The sequence below is a fragment of the Phyllostomus hastatus genome, unplaced genomic scaffold, assembly GCF_019186645.2.
Source record: "Phyllostomus hastatus isolate PE091 unplaced genomic scaffold, TTU_PhHast_1.1 phas_contig_159, whole genome shotgun sequence".
Lineage (NCBI taxonomy): Eukaryota > Metazoa > Chordata > Mammalia > Chiroptera > Phyllostomidae > Phyllostomus > Phyllostomus hastatus.
This window is the reverse complement of record NW_025333640.1, coordinates 25,516,720-25,534,227: the sequence shown is the minus strand read 5'-3', so window position 1 is coordinate 25,534,227 and position 17,508 is coordinate 25,516,720. Positions and strand designations below refer to the sequence as shown.

The 17,508-nt window shown below is 47.7% G+C and overlaps 1 protein-coding gene across 2 annotated transcripts in view; it reads right to left on the bottom strand.

The window, feature by feature from the left end:
- The window catches only part of NR3C2 (nuclear receptor subfamily 3 group C member 2), a 292,292-nt gene that overhangs the window by 47,205 nt on the left and 227,579 nt on the right, over positions 1-17,508 (bottom strand). For both annotated transcript variants that reach the window (XM_045830979.1, XM_045830980.1), the window contains exons 5-6: positions 7,255-7,602; positions 5,846-5,990 (exon numbers count right to left, since the gene is read on the bottom strand). In XM_045830979.1, the coding sequence (XP_045686935.1) occupies positions 5,846-5,990; positions 7,255-7,602 (493 nt within the window). The remainder of the gene's footprint in view (positions 1-5,845; positions 5,991-7,254; positions 7,603-17,508) is intronic.

Here is a 17,508-nt window from a genome sequence, read left to right as displayed (position 1 = left end):
GGTCAGCAGAGACTGGAAACAACACGGGAGCAGTGTCCTGGGGAGCAGGGGGAAGAAAGGAACCCTACTTGAAAGAAGCAGAAAGGGACCTGGGGAGGGACAGGGAGGCTGGTAACAGAGGAAGGAAAAGAAATGAAGCCAGTGAAGGGGAAGCTGACCCAGGCTCCATCCGATGGCCTGGGCCCTCTCATCAGAGCTCTTGTCCCTCCCCCATCACTGACCCTGACCCTGACCCCTGGCCCTGACCCTGCCGGAGAAGGAGTCCAGGCATGGAAGTCACCCTAGTGGCTCAGGAATATCATTCGCCCAGCCTCTGGACGGAAGTGCGGAGCATGCCACGTTCTGACTCCACCCACCCTCAGGCCCCAGGAGGATGCTCTGACCCCAGCCTGAGCAAGTGACCCAGCCTTGGGACACACAGCCTGCGTGAGAGCCAGGCCTAGGGGCGCTGGAGGACCTTAGCTGCAGAGGGACCTTCAGGGCACTGTCCTGTTGGTGGAGTTGCTGAGGACCCCTTAGGAAGGACAGCTGGACTGCGACAGCACTGTGAGCCCCTGCCTGCCATGAGGGTCAGCACGCCATGAACATGACCCGAGGTGACCGACAACTGCGTCTCACACTTTCCCCTGGTGCAGCCACCTGACCTGACAATGGTGACTCATCAGAGCGCTCACAAGGAGGGGTCAGAAGTGACACTAAGACTTACCCCCTCTATTTTACCAAGGATCAGTGAGCCCAAACCATAGAAGGTTCAGAACTACGAAGGCGGTGAAAGGTCACCCAACACATGCTTTTCACTGCGCTACAACTGGTGACAACCCAAACCTTCTAAGTACACGTTAATTCTAAAGTACTGGCTGCATCTTCAAAGGCAGTGTGACACTGAACCTTCATTTTGGAAGTTAATGAAAAACATTTTGCAGAAATTTCATTACAGGCTCAAACGGGAGCTTTAATATGTGCACTGAATGGATAAGAGATGGCAGTATCTGCAGCGGCGATCTGGTACAATGTACGATAAGCTGTTTCAAGGTAAAAATGGAATACTTAATCATTTGATACATAGTGGGAAAGTTTTAAGTTTATGAGAAAAGTTTTGTGCCAAGTTGAAGCGTGAATGCGCAGCTTCACTCCAACGTTTAATGACAGACCGGGAAGACGCCCGCCTTGTCCCGCCCCCCCACTTCCGACACGACTGGTGCGCAGCAGGAAGGAAGCTCTCTGGGGACTTCCAGACGTGTCTCTGACCCTCTCTCACACTGCCCCTTGAGTAATGTCTCCAAGACAAGCCAGCCTTCGCATGTCTAAACCTGGCCTCCCTTGCTCGTCCCTCCCAAACCCTGGTCCCTCACCCTGTTCCCTGTTCCAGGGAGCTGCCCCCACCGAACCCGACACCTGACCCTCGGGCAGAGGCCTGGTGGTCATCCTCGACATTGACGTCTTCCTGCCCTCCCATCTCCACCAGAGTCCGACCGCCAGCGATTCCTGCTGGTTTTGCCTTTCAACACCTGGGCATGTCTCTCCCCGTCTGTCATTACAATGCCTTGCAGTCAGGCCCTTCCTGCCACTGGGCCTTTGCACACGCTGGCGCCTTGGCCTAAATCAACTCCCCTCCTCCTACACCTCCCCTGGGTGACGTGAGCTCCATCAACCCAAGGAAGGCTTTGCTGACCAGATCAATCCTCTCAGAACTGCCTGCTCGAGAAGCAGTTTTCCATTCAATACTTCCCACAATAACAACTTGGGGATTCTCTGAGTCATTTCTTTCTCCCCAGTAGATGGTTATGTCCCATGAGGCAGGGACTATATGCATCTTTTTGATGTTCTGAAACCACTGCTCCGAAGGCTGATGCCAGTCAGCCAGCACTGCTTGAATGACATGTGCGTGTATGTCCAGACGTCAGCTGCAGGCCGTCCCCGGCCACTGAGCAGCCTCCCTGAGCAATGCCGGGCCTGGGCTGGTGCCTGTAACAGAGCGACCGGGCCACGCTCTGTCTGACTAGGAGGCTTGTTGTCATTTCCAAATGCTCCCAGGGAGCAGGCTTCCCCTCTCCCAGTCCTCTGAAAAAGCTCCATGCTGTTCTTTCTAGCTGAGAGAAAACTTACAGAAGTCTAGGTTTGGGTTGAGGTAAAAAAATTTAAGAATAAAAAACAACTTTTCATTCAAATTTTATATGATATCATAATATTTAAACTACTTTTAACACTGGAAAGAGATTTTTGTTGTTTCCATTCCTATCAATATTTTCTAGAACAGATAAATACATATAAAAGCTTATATGACCTTTTCTTTTTCTTTTTGGCTCATTATTTCTCATTTCCAAAACTCTCTAATGACATTAGTTCAAATGTAAGTGCTTTCTCTTTAAGTTTCTTTTGTTAAAAAGGATTTTCACGATTTTGCCCTTGGTCTGGAACCTGGACACTTGGATGTCTGCACACAATTAAAAAGTAACAGACGACACCAAAAATGTAGGCAACAAAATACAAAATAGATAAAATGGGCTTCATTAAAATTAAAAACTTCAATGTGAAAACTGCATCAAAGGATGTTATCAAGAGGGGAGACTGGAAAGGCCACCCACAGAATGAGAGAAATATACAAACCATGTATCTGATAAGGGTTTAATATCCAGAATATATAAAGAACTCCTACAACTCGAGAACGAAAAAGACAAGCAAACCAAATTAAAAGCGGGCAAAGGACATCAATGGACATTTCTCCCAAGTCAAACAAATGGTCAACAAGCATGTGAAAGATCGCCAACATCGAAGAAGTGCAACACAAACCACCACGAGACGCCCCTTCGTCCCTACTAAGAGCCACGTCAGACGGAGAAAGCAAACACAGTGCGATCTCCCTTATACGGGGACTCTGCAAAACCCCAAAACGCTGCAGAACAGTGACTGCCAGGGGTCCAGGGTGGAGAGAAAGGAAAGATGCCGTTTACAGGGACGAAGCTGCACCCAACAGACGGACGAGGCCTAGCGAGCTAACGCACGGTGCAGTGAAGGCAGTCGGTATTGTATCAGAGTCCTTAAATCTGCTGAGAGATTAGATTTTAATTGTTCTCGCCACAAAAAAGCAATGACAATTACGTGATGTAATTGAGATGCTGTCGCCACAACAGCAATCCTATTACGGCATGTAAATGGATGAAATCAACATGTCGTACACCTTAAATTCACACGATGTTAGACGTCACATACATGTCGAACTCCCCCCAGCCCTTCTCACCCATTATTAGTACAACGGTCAGGAAAACAGCAGCGTTAGCAGGGGGGGTGGTCGACTTGGAGCTCCCCTCACTCGTCGCCACCACGCTGGGGGTGTGAAATGGCGCGGCTGCCGTGCACGGCAGGGCTGCGTGCGGCTCCTCGCTGGTTAGACGCAGAGCCGGTGGGTGACCCGGCAGGTCCGCTCCTGGCTGCACGCGAACGAAGGAAGCAAAAGCCGGGCTTCAAACGAACTCCCGCGCCAGTGCCGAGAGCAACGGTCACACTGGCCACAGGTGAAAACAACCCAAATGTCTGTCAACACCTGAGCGAATACACCAAGTGTGGCCAATTCTCTTTGGTGAAAATAAACAAGGTACTTATGTTCCGGAAAGTTGCAGCAAAGGCTGAATTAGCAAATACTGAACTGGTCCTCTGTGGGCGTTACAGGACGAGGTCCCCGAGAAAACCCCTGGTCCTAGCGTTTTCATCAACTTACCTATCTCTGCGGCATCGTGTTTCCTGTGTGTTTCCACTTAAAGACACCTCATGAACACACAGTTCATTCACACACACTGACCTCACTGCCACCAGCACTACAGCTCATTCCCGAGAGCAGCTCTCCCGGCACCCGCGCGTTCTCCCTAAGGCACATCGCAGCCTGCTGGCCCTGAGGAACGCTAGGCTCCAGCAATATGCCCGGGAGCCACTTTAAACAGTGAAACCACCAACAAAAAGCACGACAGTGCAAACCTGTGGCACTAAACAGACCGCCAAGAAGACGCGTGTTTACGGCCTGGGAGCTGACCCCGGACTGCGCTCTCCGCTGAAAGGCATGCGCCAGGCGACTCAGACTCACCGCCTCTCTGCGAGTGCCTGCACTCAACCCCCAAAGTGCTACAAGGCTTGACTTGGGGGTTACACATACAGAACCTGTGAGCAATGAGGATCCACTGTGGAGACAAACAGTGGAGCAGTACGCAGCCATAAAAACGAGTCTGATACTCGCCTCCACAAGGGTGAATGCTGAGGACGTGCTAAGTGAACGAAGCCAGACACGGAGAAGACACCTACTGTGTGATTCCACTGCGACGCCACACCTGGAATAGGCGGAGTTGCCCACTAGTGGCTGTCAGGGCTCGGGAGGAGGGGGGGCGTGGAATCATTGCTCCCTGGGGTCGGGGTTCCATGAGGGATGGTGGACGAGGACAAGGGGCGTGGACAGAGGTGGCGGCTGCAGAGCAATGTGCGTGTGATTAGTGCCACTGCACCATGCACTTGACCTGATCACGACGGGACCTTTTGTTCTACGTATTTTATGACGAAAATCATGTGCCAACTAAAATCAGATAAATCATTTCAACTCTTCTGTAAAATAAAACGGAGATTCACAGGACGACACTGACAGAGAGAGATTCTTACCTACCACCCTCACTTCCTTTTGAAGGAGACCCTCCTTAATATGTTTTTTTTTTTTTTTTTTGGTTTATAAACCACATTTTAACACAGGCTTAATATGGAATGCAGTCAACTGATTATTAAGGAAGACAAGTACATTAAAATGTGCGTGTCAGTTTTTTGGCCTCATGTCACGCTGCTGGTGAACATTTACGCAGTAGGAGGATTATGTTTTGTAATTGCCAGAAGGGCTACCTTCAGAACCAATCACCCACACTCCTGAGTAAAGCTGTCAGGGCTACACCACGTCTGGGGGGCGCTAGTCCCCCCGGGCAGGCGAGTGCCCGTACTAGTTCAGGACCTCGGTGCTCTGCGTTCGCTTTTAACCTTCCCCATGGCTTTTGTTTCTTTCATCATCAACCTATTCCTCATCTGCTTCCTTCCTTACTGAAAACCCCTATTTTCATCTCTCTAGAGAGAGCCATCTGTTGGAATGTGGCTGTGGTTCACTTCGTAATTCAAACATTCCTTTCCACTTTCTGTGTTTCTTGACCCAACAATTACAAAGAAGCACCGCGGGATAGGAACGGATGAAACGTGCTAATGTGGAATACAAACAGTATTAAAATGTAAACTTCGCATGGGAAGGAAGGAGTCTGTGACCAAAGGAAAACCCAGTGCGATTCTTTCAGTCTCGTAAGATGCACCATGATGCTGAAAACGCCCGCCGCAGAACGACATCTTGGCTGCTCCCAGGACGGCGAAGGAGGAGGACTGTGATGGTCGGGAAGCGCACGGGGCAGCTGTGCACTGTTCACAGAAGGACCACGGTGTGCCTGTGCTCAGAGCCTGGCGCTGAGCATGCCCGCCTTTCCTGGAAATCAGACCGTCTCCTCAACTGGAGTCGATGCCGAAAGAGACTGTTTTCTATGAACTGTGGCTCTGCACCAGTCAAGTTTTGGGAGCCAACTGGATCGTCTCTCTTTTGGGGCAATTCCCACATACTATTATGTGAGATTTAGACATATGGATTTATATATACTCAGCCATGTACGTGACAATTTGGCAAAAGGTAATTTTAAAATTCTCAAATGATAGATCTTTTTTAAACTCTTACAAAGGCAAGTAGGAGTGGATTCTTCCACAAACACACCTCTGTTTAGAAATCATAGCAAAGCGTAACAAGTAACTCTGCACTTGACCTTACAAAGGCTAATTCACAGGTACTTACTCATTGAAGACGAGGTCTGGGGCGAAGTAGAGAAATTGGCTGTTCGTGTGTTTGTACGACCTCCAGCTCAAGGCAAATGACGAGAGACACATCCACGAATACTGGATCAGGGTGATTTGGTCCTCGAGAGGCAAGGTTTTAAATCCTGCAGGACAGACAGACGACACACACGCACACTCAGCCTGGAAGCCGGCTCCGGGAACAGCTTCCCGGGCCACCCCCACCGGCCGCCTATCTCCAACACACTCGGACCAGACCCACGGTCGCTCACAGAGCGCCCACCACGGGCCTGGCCCTGCCGAACACTTTGTTTAAATTCGCCCCGAATTCTCATGAGGGAGAACTGCCCGGGAAAACAAAACTGGGGCGTTCAGGGCATTTCATGGTGGATGATGGTCCTAAACCTTTGGTTGGCACAAAAGAATTTGTCTCTGCTGGTAAGACTTCTTCATACTACTCTCAATGAATAACATTAACATAAAGGATACGTTAATAAGCATCAGCTACTGCGGATCAGTAATAATGGAAGATTTTACTCTTCGTGAGCTTGTGGTGGTTGAAGATGTACTATTCTTTGCTTCCCATGGTCTGGGATGACGCGGGGCCTCAGCGAAGTTCTGAAGCAGGAGAAGCACCCTCGGCACCCATCCCACCCCCCACCCTTGGCCTCCCTTCCCGGGCCTCAAGCCTGTCTTTCCCCCTTTTCCAGGTCCTATATTCCCAGTGGCATCATTCTCTTCTTTCATTCATACAGGGTCACCTGGGGAAGCTCATCTTCAAAAAATCAGTCATCCAAGCTCTCCCCAAACTTTTTCCTCATGGCTACTGGTTGGCCACAGGTCATTTAAGAAACTGCATTGAATAAGGGAATTGGGCCAATGTGATAGCAATTCTAAGTGATGTTTCTGTAGAATTATTAATAAAATTCTACGGCATAAAAATGGCTAAAATGGGAATTTCAAAGACAATTTAAAGGGTGCTGGAGGCAAGATGATATTCTTAGAAAGAACAGACTTTCAGGGGCTCGAAGGACCTACTAGGTCTCGGTTCACTCAGTGTGTGGTCAGATTCGCCTTGACTACAAGCTGTAACAGGTTCAGTTGGAGTTTTCATAATCAGAATGGTTTTCACCTCATTCGTATTTCTGGGATAAAGTTTTGCCTTGCAATGACCAACACAGGAATTATATGATATGTCAACAACAGAACCCTTAACTCTAACTGCTCAGGGGAAGTGAGCCTGCTACCCAGGTTTTTGCTGCACACGTGATTAGTTTGACAACCACTTAAAAATGTGCTATTGGGGTTGAAGAGGAAGCTAACTCCGACCCCGAGGATGGACGCGGTGAGATGCGCTGCCTGGATGTGTCTCGTTCAGGACGCAGACCGTGAGAGGAGAGGCGGTCCTACCTGGAATTACCTTTGCCCACTTCACGACCTGGATCATCTGCTTGCCCGCCAGGCGGTTCAGGGTGGACAGCAGGTTTTCGGCCGTGTCGGGCTTGGAGTTGTCGTAGCCCGCGTACACGACCTCGGGCTCGATGTTCTCCAGGACCAGAGCGGGGGAAGGCGTGAGGGCCCGGGAGACGGCGGACAGCTGGGGCACCAGCGCTGTGTTGACGGAGGGCTCTTTAGCGGGCGCGATGTAGGTTGTCCCCTCCTCGGGGCTCTGGGGCGGCGGGGGTGGGGGCGGGGGCTGCTGCTGCGGCTGCTCCTCGTGAATCCCTTTTAACTTTCCCAGCTTCTTGGACTTCCGGGCTGTGAAAAAATTATGAGCCACATGAGCAAATTAAAATAATAACAGGGATACGCTGCACGAGGTACATTACAATCAAACGTTGACGTTTATAGGATGGGGCAAACGTGGATTTACGATTGTTTGTATGGAAAGCAATACAATAAGTGATAAATAATAATCCAAGAATAAGCGCTGCTTTGTGTCCTCACACCTGTCAACCTACTTTCGCCCCATCCTGTACTGGCTGACGTGTACCTGCCTTTCCTCTAAAGACGACTAATGATACTAAGAGAAAAAGTATCTTTTTCATATTTTTCTAGGACCAGGCACTGTCCCAGTGCTTTACATAAATTAACCGATTTAACACTTTTAGGAGAAGGGACTATTCCGAGTCCCATTTTATAATGAACAAAAGGAAACCAGAAGGGTTAAGAAATCTGCCCAGGATCAGATAAAGCAGAGATAAGGTTCAGGGGGAAGATACATCATTTTGTGTGCTAAACCTCAGCTAACTCTTACATCACTAATTCCCGCTCTCCCACCAGAGAGGCGCCAGCAGTCGCTAGGGCGGCCTGATTGAGCCCGACAACCTCGGGGTGGCCCGTCCCCCCTCGTGAGCTTTCCCTGGCCCTCTGACCCGGTCTTCTTTGGGGCTCCTCCCTCCTCCTGCTGCCGTCCCTGCCCAGTCACCTGCGTAGGCAGAGTAGTTGTTTTGTGCGAATGCTGCCAGCCCTCTGTCCCCAGCGTACTGTGGACTGCAGGAACACAAGACTTGGCTGTTCCTCCTCTTCCATCGCCCCTGTGCTGCCCTGGCAAGTGCTACACCCAGCGAAAGTGATTTCCAGACTTCCTCTGTGCGAGTGGGAGGGCAATGAGCCCCCAGCAGCACAACACATGGGAAGAAATTAGACACCAGATGACTCCACACTGGACGGCTACCTAGTAAACGCACAGGAACCGATGCTTCAAAAGACTCAGGTGCAAGTTACACCCATACGCACCAAGGACAACCTTTGCAAATCTGTTCCATTCCATGTTCTCGATGTAAGTAAGCAATTTACATACTGCATAGCCTAGCACTTAATGAAACTGCATAGTATTACATAAGAATCCCCCTTCAGATTGTTAGGAGAAGATATTGTGTGCAAGCGGCCGCATGTTCTGATGTACCCAGAACAGCCCTGGTTTCTGCTTGTTTTCCCAGCCAGCCTGATGACCGAGAGTGCCCTGTTTACTCCTCAAGTGCCAGATCTGGGCCAATACGTAAGTACTGTGTTTATCTTGGTGGAAACCGAGGAAGCAGCACTGACTTCAATAACAAGGGGCTTTCTTTCACAGTCCCCTCCAGGGCTATCAGACTAGACTGTGGGAAATGGACGAACGGGGAGGAGGAAGGGAACACTGGCAGGTATCCGGCGGGGGCTGGGGTGGATGGCAGGCGGGTGGGGTGGAGGGGCAGCTGGATAGATGGGGAAGATTAACCAGTGGATAAAAAGGGGAGAAAGCCCAGAACTGAGGGCTATGGGAATAACTTACACCGCCATTGTTGTGTTTTCCATTTTTAAAAAGAATTTATTTAAACATTCTGGAAGACCCAGACAACTTCTACTTAGTTCTAACATACGTGAGGAATTTCCGGGATACAAATGTAACGCAGTACTTGACTGTGCCACACCCATTAACTTGATTTTAAAAGTAATCATTCATGTTCATAGTTACAGCCGCTAACATTAACCGCATTCCCCACAGAAACGCTGAGCAGTCCAGATAGAAGACAGCCCGCTGTGTGACAGCCGGTGTACCTGCCACACACCCATTAAATACGGGGATGGGCTTAAAAGGTGAACAAGATGTAACTCCTGTTTTTACGGAGTTTAAAACCAGTAAAAGAACTTGAAAATTTCAATCACTTCATTTCTTACAGAACATCTCCTTTGACCAAAAAAAAAAGCGGAAGCAGAACCATCTGACTTTTAGAACCGTCCGCATGAAAGGCAGGCGTATCGAACCACACATACTAACGGAGCCTGAGACAAAGCACGGCCAGCACCGCTGAGCACACAGTAGGGCACCAAGATACTTCTGATGAATGAAGGAGTGAACGAACAAAAGAAAAAATAATTAGCCAAATGCCTCAAATACCAGATCAAACGGAGAAGGAGAAGAAAAGAACCAAACACACACCTAGATAATCCCAAATGCCGTGCAGCTGACTGTGTAAAAGCTTGGGAATCCCCTGCCAGGCACACGCTGGTCACCTGGGAACCAGACCCGCGGGACTGCCTGCCTCTGCATCACATCGACTCTCCTCTAAGCTGCAACTGATCTTCCTATGAACAATGGGGGCGGCAGTGCATCCCTCTCCTAGTCACACGGGTCTAAGTGGAAGAGAAACATAAAAACATGCTGACAATCATTAGTAACATCCGAAATGCTGTTTCAATGTTACTTCCATTATTCCCCATAATTTTGCAGATATTAAAAATGTTCCAGTTCATTAAAATGCCCTCATCCTTTGTAAAAGACTCAATCTGATGATAACCACAATTTGATTGACTAGAAAGAGCCCAGGGTGATATTTTCAAATTTTGTGAAGAGTGATATTTGCTTGCAAATTAATTACAAAATTCAATTCACTTTTTTTTTTAAGGCCTGAGGTCTATAATGAATGCTGTGTTTGTTCTCATGGCCAATTTAAGGTCAGTGCTATGAAATACAATGAAGAAGAATGCTTAATATTTCTTCTAATATTTACGCACAAAGCTTCGGCCTGGAGCACGGCATAACCTACCGAGCAGACTAGCAACATAATGTCAGCATTTCGGCTACATTTGACTTTATGCTGCGATGTTCTGAATGTATGTGGGACACTTGCAATTGAATGATAATCTTTATTTACTCAAAATAGTTCAAAACAATAAATATTCTCATCAGTGTGCAGGTTCTTCAGCCAAGTGTGTTTATCCAGTATCTTTTCTAAAAGCACAGATGTAAGGTTACATACAAATTATACTTACATGGCTCAAAGGAGCCTTCCTAAGATGCTTGACGATTTCATACTGCTTCTCTAACACATGCTGTATTCTGAAATTACAGCTCCTGAAAGTTGGTCACGTCATATGTATCTCTATACCATCATTCTCCTCAGCGCTTAGGGGTACTCCAGAAATGTCTGTGGGCTGAATTTGTTTCATTTTCAAATTTTAGTAAGTATTACAAATGTTAAGTATTAATTTACTTCCATGTAGGAAACGTAAGTTTCCAATGTTTTAAAATAAAATGTTTGAGTTATTAATTAGTATTCCTTTTCAAAATTTCTAATTATATAATGATTCACTGTAGAGTTGGTGCTTTTAAAACGCCATCACTAAAATAAAAACGACCTAAACGTGCTGGGCACTTATGTGCTAAGCACAGTTCAAAACTATGATTAGTCGTATGATTCCCATTTCTCAGGGGAAGGAAGTGAAGTGTGGGGAGGTAAGTGCTTCAAGGTCGCAGCCAGGCCTGGGCTTGGATCCCCGCTATGGCTCAGAGCCCACACTCTCATCCTTAAATGTCCCACACTCTCTCCTTGAATCCTTTTCTCTTGATCTCATCCATATTTTTAAAAAGATTTTATTTATTTATTTTTAGAGAGGGGAAGGGAAAGAGAGAGAGGGGGAGAGAAACATCAGTGTGTGGCTACGTCTTGTGCACCCCCTACTGAGGTCCTGGCCTGCAACCCAGGCATGTGCCCTGACTGGGAATCGATTCAGGGACCCCTTGGTTCTCAGGCCAGCACTCAATCCACTGATCCACACTAGCCAGGGCTCTCATTTGTATTTTTTAATACTTTGGGTTAGCACAGGCTTCAAATCCAAGTGGATAATTAAGTTTGCTAATTACAGAGGAAAATCTTTAGCTAAAGATACCTGATGAGCAGGTTTCCATGATCCAATGCAGCAGAACATAAATGTGGGTTCTTATCACTACCCCCCACCTTACTCACTGGAACATGGAGCTGATGGTCACTGGGCTGGGCATGCATGCTCCCAGGCAGCCAGTGCCACTCTTGATTGCTCAGTTGCCAGCACCAGTTGCATCAGCGCACACGTATGCAGCATGCATAAACGTCTCCCAGTCCCACTCACACCTACAGAGTCTCACCTGCCCTACTTGGATGTTACAGTCACTAATGCATGGGTAGTGGCTGCCCTCAGATGCCAAGTCCTCAATTACCAGCAGCATCTTGACAGCCAGTGTCTCCTGGCCTTGCTGGGAGACAGAACTCTAGTGATTCTCCACGAACTGTTTCCCAGCAGCTGCACAATGGGGAGGCCCTGCTTCCTCTCCCGGACGATGTGCAAAACAGCCAATGAGGAGCATCCGCTGGGACCCTACCAACACTGTGGAACACTCCCAGTGGGGACCTCGAGACTCACCAAAGCCGGGAAACCTGGCGTGGCCAGACTTCCTTTTTGCTTTGCTCTACCTCCTCGGGCTGATAGGACCTGGTACTGGCGTGGCAGAATGGCAGCTGCCTAGGAATTCCATCCTTCCTGCATCCCCCAGTAACGCGGTGGCATGGACGGGTTCTCACGGTACTTGGGTCACTGTCTTTCTCAAGTGTGTTCAGTTAAAGATTCTTTAGGCTCAGAAACAGGTAATCAGTATAGCTCCCTGCCCCCTTCTAAAGTAGAATAAAAGGCTGATAGAGAATGTTTTCAGTCACGACATTTCACTGGAAACATTTAAAGTGAGAAAGAATTCTGTCATTTTAGAAATTCCTCATGCCGTGCAATTTCAGGTCTTGGCAGTAACCAGTACAGAGAGGACGCACTGGGATCATAGGAAAACACGTATTTTCCCGTCCACGGGCCGAAGGTGGTCTCTGGCGTTAACCCTCCGGCCAAGAACAGCACTGTCCCCACTCTGCAGACCCTGTTCGTTCGCACGGCTCCTCTCTGCCTTTCTGGAGCCAGAGGGAACCCCCCCGCCCCCCGAGAGTCGGGGACACGGCCGAGCACTTCTGTCACGAAACCAGAAGAAGGAGTGTTATCTTTCCAGACACTTAACTGGGTTAGCAGCAAAACTTCTCTCGTTTGCACTAATATTTGTACTGATACACACAACAGGACTGGGGCGTGGGTCCAGGCCCCTGTCGTTTCAAGAACAGAGAATCAACTCCTCCACTGGTAATAATGAAGACGCACTGCCATCGTTTATAAATACTCCTCGGGAGGTTAAAAACTTGAAAAGAGCATGTTTTAAAAAAGTATCTCTAAGTAATCTCACATTAACCTACATAATTTAACAAATTAAATCAACGAAATCAAAGTATTGATTTTATTAGCATAGAAAACATGCTAAGGCAAACCTCAAACTCAACCCCTGACTACTTTAAAAGGGACTCCATACCACACACACACACACACACACACACACACACACACACACACACAATGGTAAAACTGTCAGGTGATGGATAGGTTACATATTAGCTCGATGGTGGTCATTACCACACAGCCACATTCATATAATATGTTGAACACCTTAAACCTATCAGTTTTTATTGGCCAATCATAACCTCAGTAAACCTGGGGGAAAAGTCATTCCAAATGAATGCATCTCCATATGTCAAGTTCCCATGTGTGTATAATCTCCACAGATATCTTTATATCTCTAATAAAGATAACTTTGTTGCTGTTTTCTAGGGTACACTCACCCATTACTGAGCATGTAACTGCTACCCGCCCATTGCGTGGATACGTGCTGGTTTTGTGAGCAGTGCACTGTTGGGTAACAAGACCCGGGCCAGGCCCAGAGAGACAGTCTCGGGGAAGCTACATCCACACACGAGAAAGTGGTTCGGCTTGTGGAGTTATGGTGTGTTGTGGGTCAGCTGTACTAACAATATATTCAGAGTCAGACAACGGCAGGGGCACGATTTTAATGTTTCCACGGAGCTCCCCCTTTCCTGTACTCTCGGGGTTGATTTTCACCATGCCCTAGTTTGCTTTTGTTGCGATTCAGACCACAGCGAGGGCCCCCGTGGACTGGGCCAATCTCCTGTGTGGGAAGCCACCTGAAATCAAGGGCATCCTGAAGAGGAGAGTCCGTCCCTGAGACTCCCCATCTGAGCAGAGAGACTGAAGGGAATCTGAGGGAGCTGGAATAGGGGTCCACTGAGGCTGCAGAGGCAGCAGCAAGGTTCTGGAAGACAACGCCCAGTGACACCTTCCCTGCTGGAGACAGGAAGTCAGAAGGGGCAGAGCCAGCATCTCCCTGCTAGGTTCTTCTGAGGCTAGCCGGATGAGTAATTACTATGATTGCTTTTATGGCATTTATATTTTCTATAATTATATCCTTTTTTGATTGTTTTATGGCATTTATATTTTCTATAATTATATCCTTTTTTATTGTTTTATGGCATTTATATTTTCTATAATTATATCCTTTTTTCTTCTCCAATACTTAGCAACATTTTTCCCTCCTTTTTTTTCTGTTTAATGCCAGTCGGACCCGGGGATGTGTGTGCACACAGGAGGACATGCGTGGGGGGGGGTCTCCATCTTGGGCCAGAGTGTTTTTTGGGCCAAGGTGAGGCAGCCCGTCCCTGAGCTCTGGCCCGGCTGGCATGAGACCAAGAAGGAATCTCAGAAGAGGCGGAGACAGGATGTCAGAGAAATGGCCTCGTGGTGATGGAGAAACCTTCCAGAGGTTCTTTAGCTAGGAACCTTAGCTAGGTTTGTATTAAATCAAGAGGCTGCCACTGGGCTGAGGAGCGGCGGGCTCAGCCCACACGGCAGCTCCCGAGCTCCTGCGGGCACTGCTTCGAAGACCCGAATAGCCCCAAGCAGTGGCGAAGCCGGGAGGCTGCTGAGGCCTTGTGGCCGGGGTGGGGGCAGCAGGCTCCTGTGTGGCCCTCACCACTGCTGTGCTGCCAGCTGCCTCCAGGAGGCCTCGGGAGGGGAGTGACAGAACGACAAAGCCTCCTCCACTCCCAAAGCTCTGGGCAAAAAGATTGCTTATGAGAAAGAGAAAGGTGGAAAAAGACTGGGACTGACTTATTTGGGGGGGGTAGAAGGGGAGGGACATGAGAAATCAAACTGCAGTTTTGAAAACTCCAGGCACTTGCCAAATCACGGTGAGCGTCTCTTTTCTCTCTCCACGGAAGGCAGGATACGATACCAAGTGTTTAAAGGGCAGAAGAAGGGACTTAGATCAGACGTTAGGGTAATTTTGTCCAAGAGTTCTGGAAATGAGTTACAGAAAGAGCCTGCAGTGCATTACTGGCAAGAACACATGCTATTCTGTTCTAAGAACTCCAAAGGAACAGAGGGGCAGGTATCCCGCACACCTGAGCGCGGTCCTGCCCCAGGGCAGAAGACCGGGGCTGAAGGGGTCCCCGGGATGCAGGGGCCGTACAGTGGACGTGAGTAAGGCCAGCCTTCCATCTGCCTGGAAGGCACTACTCTGGCTCGCGTTTGTCTGAAAGACAGGAACAAACCCCTTACACTTCTCAGTGTGGTAAGGCACAATTATAGAACTGTTTTTCAAAACACTTTCTCTAAGGGCAAATACTGTGATCTCAGGCTGCATGCCTGAGATCCAACACCACGCAAAAACAAAACAAAAAAAACAAACAAACCCCAAAACAAACAAAAAATCCCACCTTCCACCACCTCCCCCAGCGGTCACTCCGACCTTTTTAAATACATAGCGTCACCACTATAACTTTCAGTTTTGTATTTAAAGTGGGCTCTTCGGTTTCTCCTACTCCTGAGTTTCTATCATTTTATTAGTGGGGAACACAGCAATAGCAACGAGCTATTATTAATTGAGAATCTGTATGTCGTGGGCCAGGACAGCATCTTTAAAAAGTACCATCGCACTTCATGCTCGTAAATGCCCTGCGCAGCGGGCACCCCTGTTACCGCCGCTGCGCAGGGTCCCGAGGAGGACGGCGCTGACCGGCACTGTGGCGGCTGGGGCAGGTGGTTCACTGCAAGGATATGGACAAACAGCACAGAGAAGCCCCCTGCGTTTAAAGACGATGTCCCAGCAGGAGGTCCGAGGGGTGTGACAAGGACCTAGCGCTCCAGTGGCGTCTGAATTATCAGCCAGGGTACCCCTGGATCAGCAGTATTGAAGAGATTCGTCTTTTCAATGGGGGAGTATAACACGAGGTGTTTTCTCTCTAGTTCCCTGTGCCCTGGGGCCGGGGGCTGCTGCCGTGTCGGATACCCGGGCTTTTGGCTTTTGCTCCTTCTCAGGGCGCCTTCATTCTGACGGGCGGAGACACCCAGCGAGGCAGAAATGAGACCAGTCAGTCTGTATAAATAATAGACTATATGCGGAGAGTGGGAAGAACTGGCTTCTTCTGACTGAAAATAAAGTTTGTAAGCTCCAGTGCAAATAATAGTTGAGTTCTTCACACACACATATTTTTGAAGCCAAATGAGCGTTCTCTAGAAAATACAGTTGACCCTCGAACAATGAGCTTGGATCTCTCGGGTCCACTTACATGCAAATTTTTTTCGGGAAATACACACAGTCTTGTGAATGCAGTTTTCCTTATGATTCTAATAACATTTTCTTTTCTCTAGTTTACTTTATTCTAAGAATAAAGAATATAATCCATATAACATACAAAATATGTTAATTGACTGTTACTGTAAGGCTTCTTGTCAGCATTAGGCTACTGTTAAGTTTCTGGAGAGGCAGAAGTTATATGTGGATTTTCAACGGTGTTCAAGGGTCAACCGTGAAAATTACCTGCTTTGTAAATTCTTATTCTTTGGGAATAACTCAGCGATGTGTGTATGCTAAACAAAACACAGACAAATAAGTAAAAAAGAGAAAGAAAATCTTCCTTTACTTTATACTCTATTTAAAATAAGGGAAATAAGCACTAGGAAAATAGCTGTGGCTGCCCAGCTCAAGGTCCCTCCCTCAGTTAAAAAGTTAATTCTTTAACAGCTGCGAGAGCTGCCTGCCTTCTTGGCTTATGTTTGAGCAGAGAATTTATTACACGAAGCAGGATCTTATTGGGTATGCAAGGTAAATAGTCTCATTAAGGATGTTTTATGGAGAAATGCTGCTGTTCGAACAAGGTCAGGGGTGAACAAGGCATGAGAAGGAGGCAAAAGGCAGTGACCTGGAACTCGACCAGGGCACCCAGCTTAATTTACAGTGCCTTCCCAAGGCCGAGTGCGGTCCTCAATGGGCTCAGGCCGAAAAGAAGGTGTCAGATGCTGGAACACGCGCTGGGCAGAAAACCCCCGGGAAGGGCCGTGCACACCTCCCCCAGCGGGCAGGTCGGCCGAGCAGGATCCACCTTCAGCAACACCATATATGCAATATAATATATATTATATCATAAAGTTTTATCTCCAACACCAATATATTATATTATGTACAAGAGTTTACCCAACAGACATATCAGGAGGTTATTTACACTAGGTAATGGCATTTTTCTTTATAAAATCTTCAGCAGAAGATCAGCTCTTAAAGAATTCAAGATAAAATGCCTGAACATGTCTTTGCACGTCACTTTTCAGGCACGTTTCCATTATTCTGTTTTCCCCTCATGGCGCTGGCTGTTACTTTCCTGCCAGTTTCCCTGTCTCGGTCCATTTCACCGTATCCAGTGACCTTAGAACGTGGAGGGTTCCAGAATTCTAAAGCAAGGAAGGAAGGGGCCTAATTTCAATGTCAGGATTGTTTAACATTTGTGCACAAAAGAAATAAAAACTATGGAATGGAATGGAAGACGATATAGGCTGGTTTTATCTCCACACCAATATTCTCCCAAATATTCAAACCTTAGCTTGATATTCTTTCTATAAAGTAATTACTTAGAGCTTCCTCATTGTAATTTGAATTTTTTTTTAAAAAACTATTGTTTAACATTGTATTTTATATATAATCAAGTTACAAGT